This window comes from Bacillus rossius, chromosome 13 (assembly GCF_032445375.1).
Source record: "Bacillus rossius redtenbacheri isolate Brsri chromosome 13, Brsri_v3, whole genome shotgun sequence".
Lineage (NCBI taxonomy): Eukaryota > Metazoa > Arthropoda > Insecta > Phasmatodea > Bacillidae > Bacillus > Bacillus rossius.
The window spans coordinates 22387357-22409449 of NC_086340.1; the positions used below are offsets into that span (position 1 = coordinate 22387357).

At 40.4% G+C, this 22093-nt stretch overlaps 2 protein-coding genes across 5 annotated transcripts in view; one reads left to right on the top strand and one right to left on the bottom strand.

Annotated features, from left to right (window-relative positions):
• The window catches only part of LOC134538360 (galactose mutarotase-like), a 36635-nt gene extending 31934 nt beyond the window's left edge, over positions 1–4701 (bottom strand). Inside the window, exons 1-3 of one of the 4 annotated variants that reach the window (XM_063379618.1) lie at positions 4579–4701; positions 3801–3988; positions 684–814 (exon numbers count right to left, since the gene is read on the bottom strand). In XM_063379618.1, coding sequence (XP_063235688.1) covers positions 684–814; positions 3801–3940 — 271 coding nt within the window. In that variant the 5' untranslated portion in view covers positions 3941–3988; positions 4579–4701. The remainder of the gene's footprint in view (positions 1–683; positions 815–3800; positions 3989–4578) is intronic. The other 3 variants (XM_063379615.1, XM_063379616.1, XM_063379617.1) reach the window with 3 other exon arrangements.
• Positions 4702–7841: 3140 nt separating this feature from the next.
• LOC134538361 (alpha-L-fucosidase-like) overlaps positions 7842–22093 on the top strand; it is a 38209-nt gene continuing 23957 nt past the window's right edge. Inside the window, exons 1-6 of the mRNA XM_063379619.1 lie at positions 7842–8136; positions 8647–8785; positions 11709–11815; positions 12996–13153; positions 14773–14974; positions 19078–19218. Of these exons, the coding sequence (XP_063235689.1) occupies positions 7899–8136; positions 8647–8785; positions 11709–11815; positions 12996–13153; positions 14773–14974; positions 19078–19218 (985 nt within the window). The 5' untranslated portion in view covers positions 7842–7898. The remainder of the gene's footprint in view (positions 8137–8646; positions 8786–11708; positions 11816–12995; positions 13154–14772; positions 14975–19077; positions 19219–22093) is intronic.

The following is a 22093-nucleotide window of genomic DNA, read 5'->3' on the forward strand; positions in this document are numbered from 1 at the left end:
TAGAGTTTTTTTTTCCCGTGACAAACGGTGGAAAAACTGCAATGACTTGTGTCCCGGAAATTGTATCAAATGGAAATTCCCCCATTTGCACGAATCGTTCAGAGAAAGTAATTCGTCGATCCTTTCGCGGCCTTGAAATCAGCGCAGTTCGCATCGGCGTTCGGAAACAGCGACGGAGCGTGCTGCCTTTGAATATATATACGTGTATGTATATATATATATATATATATATATATATATATATATATATATATACTGTATAGAAGTCGCGAGTGGATAGGATTTACTCTACGTTTTTCAGGAGCGTATGACGAGCAGCTTGGGAACTTCACCGCTGCAGTGCGCTGCCGTAACGCCCTGTATCGTCTTAGTTGTTATTTACACGTTAGAGCGCAGCACTGTCGCCCGCTGTCATTCCCCAGCGCGCCCCCCGCCAACCATCATTCACTGCAGCTCGAGGTCGTTCAACGGGGAGGGGGGGAAGGGGGGTGGTTTTTGAAGAGTTCGACACTTGTCCGCTAGGGACCGCCACAGGTCGATGCCCCTAGAGATGGTGGCGATTGCGGGCGGTGAATTAACCAACTACCTACCTCAAAACCGTATTGGAAATTTTAACCTGGGCTGGCGACTTCTGTACAGTATATGTATGTATTCAAAGGTGCTGCGTTGAGCCCCGAACCGACCGTCGAGGTCGTCGAAGCCCAGCACGACGTCGTCCACGCCGCCGCTCCTGTCCGGGAGCTTGACGGAAGTGACTGTGGCGCCGTACGACATCACCTGCACCTCCGCGCCGCGGCCGTTCCTCAGCGTGTACCTGCGCAGCCACCCCGCCCCACAGTCTTAAGCTGGGTTTACGATTGATTTCCTTAAGAATTATAACTTAACATCGAGCACACGATCAAGTCAAAACTACATCTTCCAGTTTACGATTGACATGGAAGTCGTTAATATTCTGACCAATCACAGCATAAAACACATGGTCGGCCATTGTTCGAAACGGAGAAGCAGGTATGAAATAGGTTATTGACAAATGGAATATCTATTTTTCGAAATGGATGATGATTACAAATGACAAATATACGAATTCTTACCCAAAATACTGCCTCGCTCGGTCCAATAATAAGACATAAACTTCCGGTTGAAAGGTTCCGGTTTGTTGTGATTGGTCGCTTCCCTTAAGTCTTAACGAAAAATATAAAATATAACCATTTCTGTTAAGTCTTAAGTCGTCATATGGTTCGCACACGACCCGTCAAAATTCACACACGACAATCATAAACCATTCCACTAGTTTACATTGAGTCATATGGTAAGTACACGACTAAGTCTTAAGTCTTAATTCTTAATTTTCAATCGTAAACCCACCTTTACCGGTAATATGTGGGATGATCAACCCTTTCGTTTTTTTTTCCAGTCACCACCCTACAACCCTTGCTTACGACTTTCCCTCAGTATGTGCTTTGTCTGTTCTTGGTGCCGTTGGGAAGGACTTGAAAAAAGAAGGGGAGGGGGGGGGGGGGCAACATATTTGCAGTGTTTACTTTGTCTGTTGGCTGTGTGTGTATGTATATGAGTGAGATGCCCCTTTCAGCAGAACATGTTACTTGCATTAAAATGTGTGTGTCGTGGCCCCCCAAGGGCCGGTGCAAGGTAATTGGTGCCCTAGGCGAAAAACCATAATGACCCCCCCCCCCCCCCCATCCCGCCGGACATCCCAAAAAAAAATTTTTACCTGCCTCAAAATACATAACGTAAGCCTAAGATTTTGTCAACAGTCAAACGTAAGCAGGCTTGTGTTTTTTTTTTTTAACTTTTTTTACTTATTACAAATCATAAACAGGTCACCGTGGACTTTGAATAATTACTTACATCAATATAAACATTCCAAACTGTTACAAAAATCCATTTTCATCTAGTTTCAATAATCGTTAAACATATTATCATCAGCTGTTATGTGTCGTGCTGCGCCGCCCCCAGCTACTTGGCGCCCTGGGCGGTTGCCTAGTTCGCCTGTATGGACGCGCCGGCCCTGAACCCCCCTTCCCCCTGTCCTAAGGTGGTTAGAAGTTCCAGTTACGGGAAGCCTTCTTTTCACAGACGAGAGAGCCAAGCGAACGATCGTGCATCTTCGGGGTTTTGTTTTTGTTCATTGTAAATAAATATGGCGGTGTTGATAAAATGATACTAATGGCCAATTAGGTTAGGTTAGCTACATTATAAATACTTTAAAACATTGTGGACGGTTGATTTGGTTAGGATAGCTACATTAAAGATACGGAAAAAAAGGGGGAGCATGAACTTCGGGGAACTTCGGGTTTTGGCTCTCTCGCCTGTGAAAAAGAAGGCTTCCCGCCTGGGTGGGTGCATACGAGCTTTGAATATATATATATATATATATATATATATATATATATATATATATATATATATATATATACTGTATAGAAGTCGCCAGCCCAGGTTAAAATTTCTAATACGGTTTGAGGTAGTTGGTTAATTCACCGCCGCAATCGCCACCATCTCCAGGGCATCGACTTGTGGTGGTCCCTAGCGGGACAAGTGTCGAACTCTTCAAACACCCCTTCCCCCTCCCGTTGAACGACCTTGAGCTGCAGTGAATGATTGGTTGGGGGGGGGGGGAGGGGTGCGGGGGAATGACAGCGGGCGACAGTGCTGCGCTCTAACGTGTAGGTACATAACAACCTAAGACGATACAGGGAGTTACGGCAGCGCACTGCAGCGGTGAAGTTCCCAAGCTGCTAGTCATACGCTCCTGAAAAACGTAGAGTAAATCCTATCCACCCGCGACTTCTATACAGTGTATATATATATATATTCAAAGGTACGAGGCTTGTTCGAGCATTTTCCCCGCCGTACCTGCTTTGAATATATATACTGTATAGAAGTCGCCAGCCCAGGTTAAAATTTCTAATACGGTTTTGAGGTAGTTGGTTAATTCACCGCCGCAATCGCCACCATCTCTAGGGCATCGACTTGTGGTGGTCCCTAGCGGGACAAGTGTCGAACTCTTCAAACACCCCTTCCCCCTCCCGTTGAACGACCTCGAGCTGCAGTGAATGATTGGTTGGTGGGGGAGGGGGGGGGGGGGTGCGGGGGAATGACAAGCGGGCGACAGTGCTGCGCTCTAACGTGTAGGTACATAACAACCTAAGACGATACAGGGAGTTACGGCAGCGCACTGCAGCGGTGAAGTTCCCAAGCTGCTAGTCATACGCTCCTGAAAAACGTAGAGTAAATCCTATCCACCCGCGACTTCTATACAGTGTATATATATATATATTCAAAGGTACGAGGCTTGTTCGAGCATTTTCCCCGCCGTACCTGCTTTGAATATATATACTGTATAGAAGTCGCCAGCCCAGGTTAAAATTTCTAATACGGTTTTGAGGTAGTTGGTTAATTCACCGCCGCAATCGCCACCATCTCTAGGGCATCGACTTGTGGTGGTCCCTAGCGGGACAAGTGTCGAACTCTTCAAACACCCCTTCCCCCTCCCGTTGAACGACCTCGAGCTGCAGTGAATGATTGGTTGGTGGGGGAGGGGGGGGGGGTGCGGGGGAATGACAAGCGGGCGACAGTGCTGCGCTCTAACGTGTAGGTACATAACAACCTAAGACGATACAGGGAGTTACGGCAGCGCACTGCAGCGGTGAAGTTCCCAAGCTGCTAGTCATACGCTCCTGAAAAAAACGTAGAGTAAATCCTATCCACTCGCGACTTCTACACAGTATATATATGTTCAAAGGTACGAGGCTGTTCGAGCATCAACCCCGCCGTACCTGTCCACGGCCTGCGAGCCCGCGCTGCCGAACGCGTCTCTGGAGATGCCCTTGGACCGGGGGGCGGTCTCTGTTCCCCGCGCGAGGCACGCGCCGACCAGGAGCAGCGCGAGGGTCGTCCTCGGCCCGTGGTTCGTCATGGCGTCGTTCTGTGGCGTCGTCTGAGCGCGGGACTCCCCTCGACCAGGCTGTCCGCAAGGAAAAAAAAAAAAATATTTCGTACCAACTTGGGCGAGAAAAAAAGTACTAGATTAAAAAAAAAAGTACTAAATTATAATTTTTTTTATGGTTTTTAACAATTTAGGAAGTTATTATGGCGTTGCAATGCTTGAACTTAAATATCACACCACACACACATAAATTTCATAGTTTTTTAAAAAATTATTACGCTTAATAATAAAACATATTGGAGTTACTGTAATCAGGGGCGCAACAACTAAATTACCAAAAAGGGGGGGGGGGGGGCAATATACCTATTTATAAAGAATCTTCGATCCCCCGTTTTGATTTGTATTTCAAGGTGGAAAATGGTGCTATTTAAGCAGTTTTAATAGGTAAAAATTGATTACACAGCACTTTCTTTGCCCCCGTTTGCCCTCACTTCAAGGTTTCAGAAAAGGGGGGGGGGGAAATACCCTTGCCCTCCCCCCTCCCCCCTGTTGTTGCGCCCCTGACTGTAACAGTATTATATTAAAGAAAAGAAAGTACTAGATCTGAGCGTAAATGTACTAGACCACTTAAAGAACTTATAAAAGTACTAGATCTAGTACGCAAGTACCAACTGTGGACACCCTGCCCTCGACGCGTCTGCGGTGCTGCGCTTTCAGAGGCCGCGAGTCCTGGCGCACCTGTCGCCGTCGCCTTATTCACGTCAACAAAACATTACACTCCAAGAGATAATCACGCTCGCCGAAAGATAGCGAACGTGTTCCAGAACTGATAAGATGATATCCACAATTTTTTTTTTGACGTGACAACGTCTAATAAATCGATGAACGCCGGCTTCACGCACGAAAAAGTGTCCCGTTACGCACATTGTCCCGTTACGCTCATTGTATGCTTGCGCCGCATCTATCTCTCTTCCACTCGATTGGAACAACCGTCGATTTGACTTTTTCGAGGCACATTAAACTTGAAACACTCCCATTCGTTTCCTACTTTTCCTATCATCGTCCTATCCTTAACAGAATAACACAGATTGGAAGAAGTTAAATAGCAAACATGTATAAAAGTTATAGTTAAAATAATCTCTTCGTTAAAGTAATACACATATTTGAACTAATGAGTGCAAATAAAAGTAAATTTATCAATTAAATTGTAGATTTCATTCCACTTCCTAGTATCCATACAAAATAGTGATAATTCAATAAAAATTATTCAATTTTATTCATAAAAGTATGCAATCATTTCATCAATGTTTTGTTATGACGTTGTCACGTTAAACTATCGTCCGTAAATCGACTTTACAGGTAACCAATTTTTTTATTATGTATGTAGTACCTGACCATGCTATAATCTCGAAGCTCATTTAAAAAAAATTAATTACGATTGGCTACGATGCTGGGATGGGTTACCTCAGACACTTTGTAGGAGCTCTCCCCAAAAATTTATAGAGTTGCGATGCAAAAGGTGCAGGGAGTTTGTGTTCGGTGGTGTTAAGTTTGCCCTTATCGGAGTCGTACGACAATCTGTTCATATCTGCACCAGATATAGTTATTCCGAAAGTGATCTTTTAATCGCAAGTTAATTAATTTTAATGTTTGTACAGAAATTTAAGGACTGTAGTTATGTAAAAACGAATTAACATCTTTGCATTTGTGAAAATATTTAGTATTTGTATTGTGTCAAAACTAATGAAGGTCCATCTTTTAAGGAATCATTTCACCCCACCATAGGGTATCCATTATAGCATTTTCTTGGTAGCGGTGTTGTGGAACCATGAGGGGAATGAAGTTAGGGTAGCTGCACTGGCATTCAAACACCCCCCCCCCCCCCCCTTCTCCTGTGGAATGTCATAAAATTGCAGATATTTGTAAGTTTTCACATTTACATGAAAACGATTGTATCACTACAAAATATTGTTCGCTGTAATACTGAATTTGAGTTCTTACCCGTGAATGTATGCTTTGCGTTGTCCCAGTTCCGCCAATAGTTAAAAGTTGTTTGTATACCATTCCCTAGATAGCATTCCAGTATTAACTGCGCACATTTATAGAAGTAATTAAACAAAATAAAGTATAATTATTGAATATTCGATTATTTAAAAAATATATATATGCTTGAATGAAACACACATTAAAATATAACACTGCGAGCCTATTTTTGAAAGATATACTCAGCATGATCTCGAAAAATTTATTTTATACATGCGAAAATTACCATAGCCATGCGTTGTTACGTTATCTTTCTTGTGGTATTACAAACTATTTCTTAACAACTAGTTTCCAAAGGAATCTTCTGTAAAATTACAGAAAATTTGGGGTTGGAGATGTAGAAAGGTGGTTTTTAGCCATTTTTCTTTCCTAAATATTCTTATTATAGTTGGTTGCAATATATAATTTATTTTTTCTAAAAAATATTTTCACAGAACAAATTTGTAAAAACACAGTTAACATAGGCCTACCTCTATTCGGTATCGGACCTGATTTTGATTTTACACGAAGACCGAATTAAAAAGTGCTCACATTACCACGATTGGACTAAATGCACCATGCGCAACATATGGGTTATATCACAGAAATCATTTTTTTTAATATAACTATGAAATTAAATATATTATTGGAGGGGACGAAATTGAAGACTTTTATTATTGGGGGGGGACGTGTCCCCCCCGTCCCCCTCCCCCCCCCCCCCAGTTGCGACGCCCATGAGTGACCCGTCACACGTCGAGCGGCACTATCCTGCTGTTGACTCGCCACGAACAAGGGTTTATTATAGTTTATCGAACTAACTCTATCAAAAAAAAATTGAGCCCTCGTGGAGATCGGGCACGTTCGCTATCTTTTTAAAAAAAAAAAAAAAAAAAAAAAAAAAAGCAACTAACTACCTGGGCCACCCTCGAACGAAAACTGCTGTGTGAATGGGACGGGAAGTTTGAGCGACTGTCTCTCTGTCCACGCGCTATACGTCTTGCCCGCAATCATCTTGAACTGCGCGGGTAAATCGTTTCTCAAAACAGTTTCGTGTGAAACTCCGTTTACAACCGTGACGTAACCGCGACCAGAGTCGTGGCGTTGTTGGTATCAAACTCGTGAGCCTTGTGGAAAATAAAATACCGTTTAATAAAAAACAAAATAAATTATTTTGAAGTTTGTGTTTCGTTTCGCTGACAGCGCGCTAACTTTGAGCAAACTCGGAAAGTGGAAGGACGATATTCGCAGGCTCGTGAATCAGTGAGTTCGTGAAAGAGTCGGAACTCGGCCTGTGTGTGCATTTTTTCAGTGCTGCCAAGCATTACCGATTTTCCGTAATTATTTCCGACTTACAAGTCCAGTCACGAAGTTACGTAGTGTTTATTTATTTTTAACGGTGACACAGAAACTTAATTACATGTGTGAAATATAGTATGCACCAGAGTTCAGTACGTAAAATCTAGCTTAAATAGTTCATATAGTATAAAGGTAAACTTTTTGAAAAGTACTTAATGAGTATCAATAATGAAACTTATTTCAACTTTTCTTGCAAACATGTCCAATTTTTAAATTAAGTTACAGTTGTACGAGTGAGTGTTAAATTTTCTTGTAGTATTTGGCGTCAACTTTATCAATTGTCCTTTATTTGTGTTTTATTGTGTGCACAAATGCAATTACTGATGAGGCGTGCCTGGGAGTTGGAGACACTTCATTATGGCATTATGGAATGGAACACAATCGAGGTTGGAAAATTTCCAAACATGCTGTAAGTACTGTTGCACAAGCACTTTACCCTCTGTCTTATCTTAACGTGCTATCACGTAGACATTGTCGGTGGTCAACGAAATGGTACGTTGAACATAAGTTGTTTTTATTTATTTTTTATTCTTATCGCAAAGATGTTGATAGTGTATCTGAAAATTCGTTGGAGATACACCAGAGTTTGAAAAAAAAAGTTTTTCGGTGCATGAATCTTGTCTACTTGAACACAGTTAAAATGTCTGCATTAACCTCTCTGAGTGTGCTTATTCTTCTCGGGTCAACATGTGGCTGTACAGGAACCACTTACAATGCCACGTGGGCTAGTCTAGACACCAGGCCCCTGCCAGAGTGGTATGACGATGCCAAATTCGGAATTTTCATTCACTGGGGCGTCTACTCTGTCCCCTCATTTGGCTCCGAGTGGTTTTGGAACAGATGGGCAAGTATGTATAACATTATAACTATTTTATTTTTTAGTTACTTCTTACTAAATACATACTATGTTTTCCTAATCATGTATCTATCAAATGAAACTGGTAATTTTTAACTCTGTTTAGTATCGAGAAAGCCATGCTAAGATGACGTTCTTAAATATTTGGCAACAGTTCTATTTATTTCGTAATTAGATTAAACTAAAATAATATAAAATTTATTTTAGAAAATAATCCATGGTGATTAAAGTGAAAGTTTGGAATTTAAGGTGATTTCAGATCAATTACAACGCTTATCGTAGATAAATTAACACCACTCTACAGCTACCTAAAGTGTTTACATATTTTCTTAATTTCCCACCAAACAATTTGAATTAACGACAGTTATTCTTGTTTATATAGATCAAGAATAAAGCTGTAAACATATAAGAATGCTGAGGTGGGTAAAGACCGCATTTGTCACAACGTTCAGAAGAAAGTTCGTTTTTTAATTAATCACGTGTGAAAATTGTGTTTTTTCAGATAATTACACAGATTATGTCGAGTTCATGAAGAAAAACTACCGCCCTGGATTCACATACCAGGAATTCGCCAAGGACTTTACTGCTGAATTTTTCGACCCTAATGATTGGGCGGAAATTTTCGAAAATGCTGGAGCAAGGTAAGCAAGCTTAGCGTAGGTGCGATATGTTAGATCCTTTCGTTATGCAATTAACAAAGGGCGATTTTCTTGCAGAAAATTTGGATGTGAGAGAACATACTCAATGAACTTCGATCTTTTTTTTTAATAAAAACCAATATTTTTTTACGAATTGAAGTGGCGCATCGATTCAGAGAAAAATATTTTTCTGTACTTTTACAGAAGATTCCTTTGGAAACTAGTTGTTAAGAAATAGTTTGTAATACTACAAGAAAGATAACGTAACAACGCATGGCTATGGTAATTTTCGCATGTATAAAATAAATTTTTCGAGATCATGCTGAGTATATCTTTCAAAAATAGGCTCGCAGTGTTATATTTTAATGTGTGTTTCATTCAAGCATATATATTTTTAAATAATCGAATATTTAATAATTATACTTTATTTTGTTTCATTACTCATATAAATGTGCGCAGTTAATACTGGAATGCTATCTAGGGAATGGTATACAAACAACTTTCAACTATTGACGGAACTGGGACAACACAAAGCATACATTCACGGGTAAGAACCCAAATTCAGTATTACAGCGAACAATATTTTGTAGTGATACAGTCGTTTTCATGTAAAAGTGAAAACTTACAAATATCTGCAATTTTATGACATTCCACAGGAGTTTGGGGGGGGGGGGGGGTTTAATGCCAGTGCAGCTACCCTAACTTCACTCCCCTCATGGTTCCACAACTCCGCTACCAAGAAAATTCTATAATGGATACCCTATAGTGGGGTGAAATGATTCCTTAAAAGATGGATCTTCATTAGGTTTGCCACAATACAAATACTAAATATTTTCACAAATGCAAAGATTTTAATTCGTTTTTACATAACTACTGTCCTTAAATTTCTGTACAAACATCAAAATTAATTAACGTACGATTAAAAATCACTTGCGCAATAGCTATATCTGGAGCAGATATGAACAGATTGTCGTACGACTCCGATAAGGGCAAACTTAACACCACCGAACACAAACTCCCTGCACATTTTGCATCGCAACTCTATAAAGTTTTCGGGGGAGCTCCTACAAAGTGTCTGAGGTAACCCATCCCAGCATCGTAGCCACCCAGCTCCCTCGACCTTTGCCAGCTTTTACCTGTGGTTGGCTCAGGCCTATGAGTAGCGCAGACACTTAGGCCCGTTCTCCAGTGACACACAAACGGAGACGGAATTCCCAGGACATTTCACTACCGCGTTTGCTGCTTCCGCAATGCACGGAAACTTAGCATAAGGCACCCAATTATATTGCATTTCACGGTTACGAAATATTAATTTAATTTTTTTTAAATGAGCTTCGAGATTATAACATGGTCAGGATCTACATAAATAATAAAAAAATACCACCACAAATAAATAATAGAACACTAGATATTCTTGTACTTGAAACAATTTTTAAAGTATTTAGAACAAAACAAAACGTAGATGGTCACACCGAGTAACGTGAACGGAAGAGCTGGGCATTTGCCGAGCTAATACGCATGAGTACCGTTGTAGATACTCCGTTCCGTGAGATTCGCCTCCGTTTACGTGATCCGTCCCTGCTTACGTGTCACAGAATAACAGCAAAAGAGTACAGAATGTCCGTAAATGAATGTCCCAGTTTCAATGGTACGTTATAACCTTTTTGATTTACAACAAATCATACATCAAATTGAAGGTTAAAAAAAAAAAATAGGTTTTCTTACAAAAGTTCAATATGTGCACACATCCAACTGAAAGACTAATTCTTCCCACAATATGGTTAACAAGTCCGGAGTAATGGAAGCAATAGCCTCTTTAATTCTGTGTCTCGATTCTGGCAAATCATTTGGTAGCGGCGGAACATAGACACTACCTTTTATAAAGCCCCAAAAGAAAAAAATAATTGTAAATGTGTATGCAGCTAAGTTTTTAATCTTTAGTTGGCTTATGAAATTTGTGGGAGTTTAATCACATTTATTTATATTCTGTAAGGCAAAACTAAATTCTAATAAATGTCCGTTATTTTCTGTTTACCTTTTGGAACGAGAAGCGGAAACAGCAAATATCTCGAGTGTTCTTCTTCTATGCTACCAAAGGACACAGATTGAGGACAAAAATTTCAAGTCGGCCAAAGTATTCGGGCCAGAGAGATTCGGACCATCGCCCGCGCCACGCATGAAGTCAAAGGGTCACGTGGGCCAATCAGTGATCAGTGTCCGTCGGACACAGTTCGGGACGTTGCAATTGTAGACGGGACTTGGGCGTGGTGGTAGTTGTGACGCTCGCTAGTCCTTCTGAATCTCTGCACACCGTGTGTGTGCCCGGGTAGGCCCCCGCCCACCCGGGAACACACGCGGTGCGCAGAGCTTCAGGAAAAACAACGCGATTTCAAAACTACTCAAGATATCCGAGTGGGGTCTGCTTACGAAAAGCATTACGAGTTCACTGAGGGATGAAAAGTACTTTTGATTTCGGATTAAGTTTTTGAACTGTATTTTTGAAAGAGTTAAAATGGCTAAAACACGTGTTTTCTGAGTAATTTTTAGGCCTTAAACCTCCGGTAAAGATTCTTGAAAGCTCTTGAGGGACTTGCATTACACCTTTATCTTCATTTCTCCGCCACATAATGTTGCGGCCACCGCTCAAATTTCACAGTTATCCTGTGACGACGAGAAGACTGCTCGCCAGTTCAGAGCCTTGGGCTTAGAGGCGACACCGCGCTAGAAGCACCAGCGAGCGTCGCACTTATCATCCCGCCTCACTAACACATACATATACACCCCGACCAGACGGCGCCCTTAACGGTATGTTCCCTTAACGGTATGCTCCCTTGTTACCTCGTTAATCCGTTTGCACGCAAGCTCTTTTTACAATCAGAACAATTCGTTGCATTACACACTAATGAATGATAAACTGTTTCTACAGGTACGTTGTTCTCACGACTAAACATCATGAAGGATACACGTTGTGGCCTTCGAAATATTCTTTCAGTTGGAATTCCAAAGACGTGGGTCCAAGCAGGGATTTAGTGGGTAAGTAGCTACAATGTTATACCTTACAGTATGATCGGAACTTGGGGGGTCATAAAGGTTATGGGTGACCGTGAATGCCGAAACGAGCAAAGCACGGAACGCAAAACTGTAGAATTTACAGGCGAGTGCAACTGTGCGCAAATTTGAACCACCAAGCGCTCCCTGGGAAGCAGACGTCCAGAGTTAGGCCCCTTTCAGACGAAGTTGATTCAACCTGGTTGACTTTCGACTAGTTGACTGCCGCGTCAAGTCTCTTTTCGGTCTGGTATCACACCAGGCAACTTGTGGAATCAACTTCACTTCCCAATAGGGGCGGCTGCACACCCTCAAAAATTACAGTAAACTTGCGGAATTTTCCACGAAGAATTCTTTATTATTTCGGATAGCAGGATCTTCGTAAAAACCACGCCGTATTTTCGACTTTAGAGTTATATTTTCCAAAAGGGGGGGGGGGGGGGGGGGAAACACACACGTAGAAGAAATAAGAGCAGGGTTATGTTTTTTTTTTTTTTTTTTTGCTGGAGTATTAACAAGCTTGTGAATGTTCACATAAAATACCAAGATTATTCTTGTGGATTCATGTTCAACGATAATAAGATAACGGTAAATTTGCGAAGATCCCTGGATGATTTGTAACTAGCGTTCTTTGTAAATTTGAAGAGAAAATTTTTAACAGTGCAGGACTGAGCAAGCCCGGCAGCCTCAGACACGGTTTCACTTTTATTTTCCCTGTTCGTCTAGTGTTCTGTAAAACTATATAGACATTAATAGGTGGGAAATAAAATAATTCAGGTGTTACGAGCATGTAATTTAAACCGCTGGTCATTACTTTCCGATTTCAAATTATTTTTTTCTTCATGATTTCTTATTAGAAAAGCCATCAGAGATTAAACCAGAATTTTAGCTTTAGAATTTTTATGAAATCAACCCCAAGGGTAATTTCTTAGGAAAGAATATCAAAATTTATGATCAATGTGCAAAAATATCGTCAAATTTTGGTTAGCTTTAAAGTTGTTCCAAAAAAAGTTTATTTTTCAAATTTTATGGGCCTTTATTTTTAATCCCAGCAATTTTAAGATACCTAACTATAATATATAAAATATTATAATAATTAAAAATTAGGATACTGAGGTCTTATTTAAGATTGCTTGTAATCAAAAATGTTGATTTTTTTTTGTAGGGGAATTCACCAAAGCTATTCGCTATACTAACATACGACTTGGATTATACCATTCTCTGTTCGAGTTCTACAATCCGCTGTACCTGTTGGACAAGGCCAACGATGAAAAAACGCATTTATTTCCTGATCGCAAGACTATACCCGAAATGTATGAACTGGTAAGCAGCCACGGATTTACTATTGCATTGTAAATATGAGTTTGCATTACGTTATTTCGTTATTGTTTAGGTGCTATTAAAAAACAGCCAAATTTGTTGCTCACCTCATAACATCATCAAAGCTGTATAAACAAAATCACATTAATTTTTTCATATAAAAATTATGATTATGCTTCTGAGTGAACCTGACTTCAGAGAGGAATTCATTTCCCACAATTTAGCCTACTGATGTATCATCTGACAACTGATTTGCCGTTTCCTGGACGAAAACCAGATAGTGAATCCATTCTTCAACTCGGTGTTTAGAGCCATTAAATTGACCATGTGACCAAGTCAAGGCCAGGAACATTACGGAATCAATGTTCTTAATTCTCGGAGCTATAAGAGTGCTAAAATTATTTTTATGGCAATAATTTATAACATAATTCTATGTTCTATAATAAAGTTTTTTTTAAATACCTATGCGCGGTGTAAATTCTGCGAGGTTCACGAACGCAATTTATACGGACGAATCACGCGGGTTCGCCATCTTTTCGAGATTTATGTGCCAATCCGCCACAGATGGCAGGAACGTGGTTACACGAAATCACTCCTACCAAATGCTGTACACCGAGAGCTAAGATTTTCACGTCAAAAATCTCTAAACGTAGCCGGGCCCTCGGGTGATTTGCGCCTTTCCTCCACAGCCCTGAGCTTACCCCTACAGGACTCATTGCTTGCGGCACGCCTTGTCGGGTTTTCGTCGGTTCCCGGTGTTCACATTGAACTACTTCGTGTGACATATTCCTGTCACGGAGACACCCGTGCTCGAATCAACGCGGACTCATTCGATGGCTTCGGAAGGATCCAACCAGCATTCGGTCTGACAACTATACACTGGCATGTAAGCCGCTCGTTACAGGGCTGTACTGGATGTCCATAAAAGAATTTACTGTTTCAAAGGTATATCATAAAATATTTTTCTTACAAATTTCCAGTAGGTATATACGGCACACATCCAACCTAAAGCCCCATTCTTCCAACGCCTTGGTTAACAAGTCCAGGGTGATGCAAGCAATAGCCTCTTCAATTCCGTGTCTCAACTCTGGCAAATCATTAGGTAGCGGCGGAACGTAGACACGAACATTTTATAAAACACCAAAGGAAAAAAAATTGCATGGCATCATGTCAGGTGAACGTGGAGGCCAGCGAAAAAGAGCTCTGTCGTCTCGACCATTACGACCCATCCAACGGTCAGGGACTTCGATGTTCAACCGCTCGCGTACAAAAGAGATTCCAATGGGGAGGGACTCCATCACGTTGTCACATAAGGTTTATAGGTTCACCCCCTGCTAGTTGGGTAAATACCCAATCTTTCAACATAGATGGCGCTGCAAGCGTTAAAACAACAATAAAGCAGTACTCGCGCATGCAATGTTTGTTTTTTTTGAAAAACTGTTTGAGTTACTCTTTAATTGTGACCTTTAACCAACACTTTTAAGTTGATACTATTAAGATTTATAACTAGAATTTTTTTTAATGGACATACCATAAGTTGGTTTAGTGTGGGAGGGTGTGACCCTGAAGTATCCCAGAACTAACATGCTCCCTCGACTACCGTACTTTCTTGTATCCCTCAGGTGAACACTTACAAGCCGGACATCTTCTGGTCGGACGGCGGGATAGGTTCGAGCGACGACTACTGGAAGTCAAGGGAGTTCATCGCTTGGCTTTATAACGAGAGTCCCGTCAAGGACGACATCGTCGTGAACGACCGCTGGGGGGACGACGCCATGTGCCACCACGGCGACTTCTACACGTGCGCCGACCGCTACAACCCAGGTGACACCTCCGGCCGAGGGCATTCGGTGCGTTCTGACTGGGAGTTTTGGGTCGCTCGCTCATTGGGTCGCACAACGCTGGAATCGCAAAGGCGCCCGAAAAGGGCGCGATGCGATGAACGCGAATAGTTTTCCTGACCAATCACGTTCCACGCATCCGTGAAGTCAGCGAGCGGACAAGACAGACATCCAGATTTTTGAAGTGAAAACTTATTTAGCCGCGTTGAGCGACTTTTCTTAGGGGCAAAACTTATGAGTTCGCGTCACCGACACATGCTAGTGATGTGTTGCGCCAGACTGGCGACGCGCAGCGGCCTGTGTACATGTAAACGCATATAAAAATAAAACACTAGTAGTATATAAAAGGGGCTCCGGGCACAGGCTTCAGGCTGTGGTGCCTGTGTCGGGTCAATGACCGATTACTCTGACGTCACGGTGGCCATCTTGGATGACCTTGACCTTCAAATTAGCCCAAATTTAGCCAAAAATCACCTAAATTTCCATTTTTTGGAAAATAATTCGGCCAAAAAATCTCAAAAAATTTGATAACTCAAAAATTAGGATTTCGAAAAACTTCAAAAGTCTTTTTGTCTTAGAAAGAACTCAAAATCTAAAAGCGGCTTAAAAGTCCTAAGAGCTAGCCGCCGAGTTCATGACCTTGAAAATTATGATGCCATGGCAGCCATTTTGAATTATGACGTCACCGTTTCAAATTCCGTTACGGCCGCCATCTTGAAAATCTTTATTTATTATCTGATTTTAATGAAAAAATTATATAATTTATAAAAAAACTAATTAATTAAATTTAAAAAAATATTTAAAAAACATACATTTACGACTGGAGCTCGGAGACCTCGGTTGAAACCCGACGAGGTCAAAAAAAAATTGACATAAGGTCCTTCCTCCATGGAAGAGCTGACAGACTGACCCCCCTCCCCCACAACTTATGTCAAAGTATATATATCGTCGTCTAGTTTGACGTCATGTCCGCCATCTTGAAAATCCATAATTTTTGTGTTAGAAAATCGGGAAAAAATTTAACAATTAATAAAAAAATTTTAATTAAATTTTGATAAAAATCTTTAAAAACACCGTTGCACCTTTCGTTACGGCCGCCGTCTTGGAAATCAGCAAATTTATGTTAGAAATTTTTGGAAAACATTAAAAAAAAATATAATAAAATTTTATTGATCGCATTTTAATAAAATTTTATTATAATTTTTTAAAAAAAATTCCATATTTCTAACATAAAAATTACGGATTTCCAAGATGGCAGCCGAAACGAAAATTGCAACGGTGTTTTTAAAGATTTTTATTAAAATTTGATTAATAATTTGTTTTTTAATTGTTAAATTTTTTCCCGATTTTCTAACATAAAAATTATGGATTTTCAAGATGGCGGACATGTCATACTATATGACAATATATATAATTTGACATAAGTGGTGGGGGGGTCAGTATGCCAGCGGCTTTCGTGGAGGAAGGACATTATGTAATTTTTTTTAGTTTTGACCTCGTCGGGTTCGAACCGAGGACTCCGAGCTCCATGTCGTAAATGTATGTTTTTTTAAATATTTTTAATTAATATTTAATTAATTTTTTTAATTTTTAAAATTTTTCATTAAAATTGGATAGTAAATCAAGATTTTCAAGATGGCGGCCGTAACGGAATTTGCAATGGTGATATAATTCAAAATTGTTGCCATGGCATCCTAATTTTCAAGGTCATTACCTCGGTGGCTAAAGCGGCTAGCTCTGAGGACTTTTAAGCAGCTTTTAGGATTTTGAGTTCTTTCTAAGGCAAAAAGACTTTTGAGGTTTTTCGAAATCCTAATTTTTGAGTTATCAAATTTTTAAGTTTTTTGGACGAATTTTTTCAAAAAAATATATGGAAATTTTGGCGATTTTTGGCTTAACTTTGTCAAATTTGAAGGTCAAAGGTCATGGTCAAGGTCATCCAAGATGGCCGCCGTGACGTCAGAGTAATCGGTCATTGACCCGGCACAGGCACCACAGCCTGAAGTCTGTGCCCTGAGCCCCTTTTATATACTACTTACACTGTATACATTTGACTGTATCATGTGCGTGTTGGATTCTTTTTGCATGGGTAAAATCTTGTGAGTTCGCGTCACCGACATGCTGTAGTAGCAGTAAGTGAAGTTAAATTGACCACGTGAAAAGTTTAATTTTTGTATACTGTGCATTGCCTTATTTGGCGGCCATTCAGGACGTGGTTGGTCTGTTTATCACCAAATACAAAAAATTAAGAATATAATAATTTATCATCGTCTGGGAGGAAGGGAAACGTACCTCTGTGCCCTTTCGTCCCTAACCCTCTATCGTAAAACGTGGCGAATGGGATTAAAAGTTTAGTTCTATGTATAATTATTTTCTGCTATAGTTTTAAGTTGTGATGATGTTTCTTCTGACATTAATATTGTAATACGGTATACATTTATGCTATACTCATATATTATTTACCCCAGCTACACATAATTATAAATATTTAAAATCTATAAAATAATATTTCAAAAGCTGTTAGCAACAGAACTTAAATATGGAGATAGCAATTGCGTACATACTCAGTACCACCAAATGCACTTAATGCAATATAAATTTAAAAAAAAACAGCGCATGTGTTTTGTCGCACGGTGAGTTCCGCTGACGTCACCGAACCAACAGAAACGCTCTCAGGGCATTTACACACGGGCGACTTTATGTCGCAGCGACTGAGCGACAGAAAGTCGCTGCTTCAGGCGACAGTCGCTCTACCTTGCACACGAGCGTCACTTCTGTCGCAGTGTCAGGAAGGATTCCGCAGAGGTGGGCGCCTTCCTGTTCCTTACTCGGAACGCACGTGCTAAAAGGAAAAAAAAAATGAATAAACCAATAAATAAATGAAGGCAGCAATGGGTTGCATTCGCCAGTAAGTCAGCGACGTATTGAAATATTTTTGTATAATACAAATTTCTGCCTTTTCTCTTTCTTCTCTTCTACATCCAGTTCATCCCAGTTTGTGATAGCACTCTTCATACACATCTGCCCATAACTTAGTTTTAAAATTTCTATCACTTTATTTTTTTTTATGCGCAATTATAGTGTTTAGGTAGTTTTTCTACTTCTGAAATTAACAGTTCTTATTCTATTTTGATTGTCGAATGCCGTGTCGATGCATCACGAGGCACGAGCGCCCTGCTCTGCCGTGTCACTGTACTGACGCGGCAGTCGCTGTTTACAGTTGTGTGTCGAGTCGCCCGAGCGAAGGGGCGTGCTTCGTTGTCCTTGGCTATCGCTCTGCGATTGTTTGGACCCGGCGCCTCGCGAAAGAAATTGAACCAGTCGCGTCTTTTTTAGTCGCGGCGATAACAAAAATAAGTCGCTCGTGTGCATGGATCAGTTACAAAGCACTGGTTCCATCACGAGCTACTTGTTAAATCGCTGCGACAGAGCAACAGAAAGACGCCCGTGTGTAGTAGGGTCCTTGGTGACTATACTCTGCACTCCCATTCCCTCAATTTGCCGATTTGTAATTATTTTAAACTACTGCATGTTTCACGAACTTGCACTATTGTTGTGTCGTTGGCTGGCTGGAAGCCTGGCGGGAAACGACGATAGTCGACCCCTAACAACCAGTTATGCCCACAATGCGGACAAAAATGTCCAAGCGCCCGCCCTTGCTTACCTAGTAGATATTTTCTACTCTTCCAACTCTTCTTCCTGAGCCATCCTTCTATTCCCGTAGTCAACCCACATGTAATTAATGCATGAAATTTAGCATCCCGCATGTAAGTGCCCAGGGTTTTCCCTGTGTCTGTGCAGGTTTTAACTGGGTCCAACTTATCTAGTTTTAACCTAGAGTAGTCAGTGAGGGGAGTTACACATGGCGCCAATTGCTGCCATGGCTGGCCAATCCCCCTCCTAGCACATGCATGCTCCCTCTCCCGCATGGCTTAAACCCTGCATGATTAGAGCGTATAGGCTTCGGCCTGAGACGCACTTAGTCTCCCTCCCTAAAGCGGAACCCTCTAATCCTCCCCAACACACTTAGTTTTAATATTTAGGTTAGGAAAAAAAATCATTGTGTCGTTTTTTTCCCCCCGGCAGGTACGCTTCAAGCACACAAGTGGGAAAACTGCATGACGATCGACCAAGTTTCGTGGGGTTTCAGGCGTAACGCCAGGTTGTCAGACATCCTCTCGACGGCCGAGCTTATTTCCAGCTTGGTGACGACAGTCAGTACCGGGGGTAAGTCTAAACACGTACATAAGATTGCATGTAAGTAGAGTTACTACCTCGAGGAAAATCTGCACGTACTGACCTCGAGCGCTGTTATTAAAGACAATGCATCCACACATAGTTGGTGAAACACGCAATATCTGAATAAGAACAAATAATTATACATCTTGAAAATACTTTTATCTGACGAGTTCTGATTGGGTAATTCCGAACCAAGAAAACCCTGCCACGTTCGCGCAGTCGCAATGTGTTATCTGCATAACCATATTGTCCAACAATGCTGTCCGATACTTTTTCCGTTGCATTCACTTGTCCAATACATATCTGGTTCACACGATAATAATACATAAATGGCAGCTTAATAGATTATATATATACATACCAAATTACCTGAATATAATGCGATGTTTTTATTTTATTTATAAAAAGTAAAAAACCTAAAAGAGTCACATTATAATCGCAAACTTGTATCTTGCCGCTTGGAGATGTGAATTTACAGCGATGGGAACATATCATTGTTAATTGAAGAAAACCATTGCGTCACTTAAACCACTGACGAAGCTCTTTTCCTTATAATTGCTGTCTTTTCCCCCCTTCTTATTGCCGCTCGCTATTTAAAAAAAGGCCATGCAAAATCACTCTAGTGACAGAAAGTTTCACCAGGAAAGCTACTAGGAAATATGGTATAAATTTAATAATTTTAATTTATGTGTGTTTGAATTGTGATTTTTACCCCATAAAGTATTTTTTTGTACACTCAATCAAAAATTTTGCTGTAGCATTATATTCAGAGTCGCAATATTTTAGGATAAATATGGTAAATTTTTTTCTTGGCTTTCCTTGAGAGTTGAAACAAGCTAGAGATTAATGAAAATTTTTATTGTTGGAAATTTTGATACATTTCTGGGAGATTATATTAAGATATTAATATATAATTTGGTCAAACATGTTTTTATGCCCAAAACCTTTGTTGCTACTTTTCCATGTACTTCGTTTTCCATTTCAAAGCAAATCTTTGGGGGGGAATGTATACGAATATAACGAAATGGCACTCAGGATGAAATCATAAACACCTAAAATCAAAAAGTTTGTTAGGAATTTTTTTTAAAAAATTATTTTACATTATGTTTATACTCTCTATTATTCTCCTTGGCTAATACCGATCATGACGCCACATGCATATGGCACAGTCTGACCTAAAATGATCAACTTCACAAACTCTGGTCAGACGGATCTGCTCCACGTGCCTGCACCTACAACACCAGACGACGTAGGTCACGTGAACCAATCAAATGCCATATCTGCATCCGCCCCATTGCCTACGACCAAGGGCGTCGCCAGCCGATAACCTAGGGGGGGGGGGGCAATTTGTGGGAAATGTATGTATTTTTTTGCATTTGGCTACATTTTTTTTTAATCTCTAGGGCTCTAGGGGGAGGGGGTCAACTGACACACCTGAAGTGACGTAAAAAAAATTACCCTTCACATCCACTGCAGTAAAAGATTACTCACGCAAATGAAAAAATCCTAGAGTGTAAACTTTGTAAATCAGACTTGATTAGGTGATAACATTCGGGGAAATAATAAAAGTCGGTTACATTGAAGTGAAGACAGTGGCAAGAAAATAATTTCTTAACTGTTCCTTATTGCGTATCTAGTTTATATCAATACTTTATCTTAAAAATAAAAAATATTTTGGTAATTGTACAATTTCAAATCACAAACACATTCAACTGCTTTCTTCACTATAATATTTTACATTAAAATACAATGGGATAACTACGTTACACAGAACAATTGCTCCCGGGAACAATGTTCCTCAAAGTTTTAGACATATTTCAAAAAACAAATATATTTTATTAATTCAATAGTTGAACATCACAACACGACCAATTTCTTTATTTAAATATTTTATTTTAAAATACAACTGGATACACAATAAGGAACAATTATTACCATTATAAATTTCACCTAGAAGAATATACCTAGTATATGTAGGTATGCAGAATGACTTAAGTGTGAAGAAGAAAAAAAAATTCTCTCCTAATCTGATTTATATTGATATGGTATCATTGACTTCTTCTCCCTAACCCATTTATCATCAAACTCCTCTAACTTTTCAAAAATAATAATTACAGTCATTAGTAGTATATAATAGTATGTCCGAGATCAGGGTTCAGGGTGTGGAGCCGGGAGCCGGTGTCCGCCATCTTGGATTGTGACATCACGGCGGCCATCTTGGATGAGCGTAACGGGACACCTCGTAACGGGACATAATGTAACGGGACACAGCGTAACGGGACAAGTAGATCACGGCGGCCATTTTGGATCCGCCATCTTGGATCCGCCATTTTGGATGACGTAATTGTGTGTTCTAGAAAATTCCGGTGATGTGTTTTCCGCCATTTTGAATGATGACGTCAACATTGCAATTTTTGTTATGGCCGCCATCTTTAACTTTTTTATTTATTATCCGATTTTAACGAATTTTTTTTCTGTTCCACTGGAGGCCGCCATCTTGGATACCGTCGATTTTGTTTCTGTTGTTTGTTCCTAGATAGCGCCAGCATCGCTCTTGATTTTTTTTGTTCCGCCGCAGGCCGCCATCTTGGATACCGTCGACTTTGTTTCTGTCGTTTGTTCCTAGAGAGCGCCAGCGTCGCTCTGTCTCATCACATAAGGTCGATGTTCCATTACCTACCATAGCTATTATGAACCTTATCGACATTTTAAATTTTATTTTTTATGAAAAATATATTGGAAACGCTGTGATTCGAACCATCGCAGCTCTGATCTCTAGGTTGGAAAACATACGCCTTTAACCGCTCGGCCATCGAGAGATTTACCAGACCGAAGATTAAATAAGGTATATATAAAAATAACA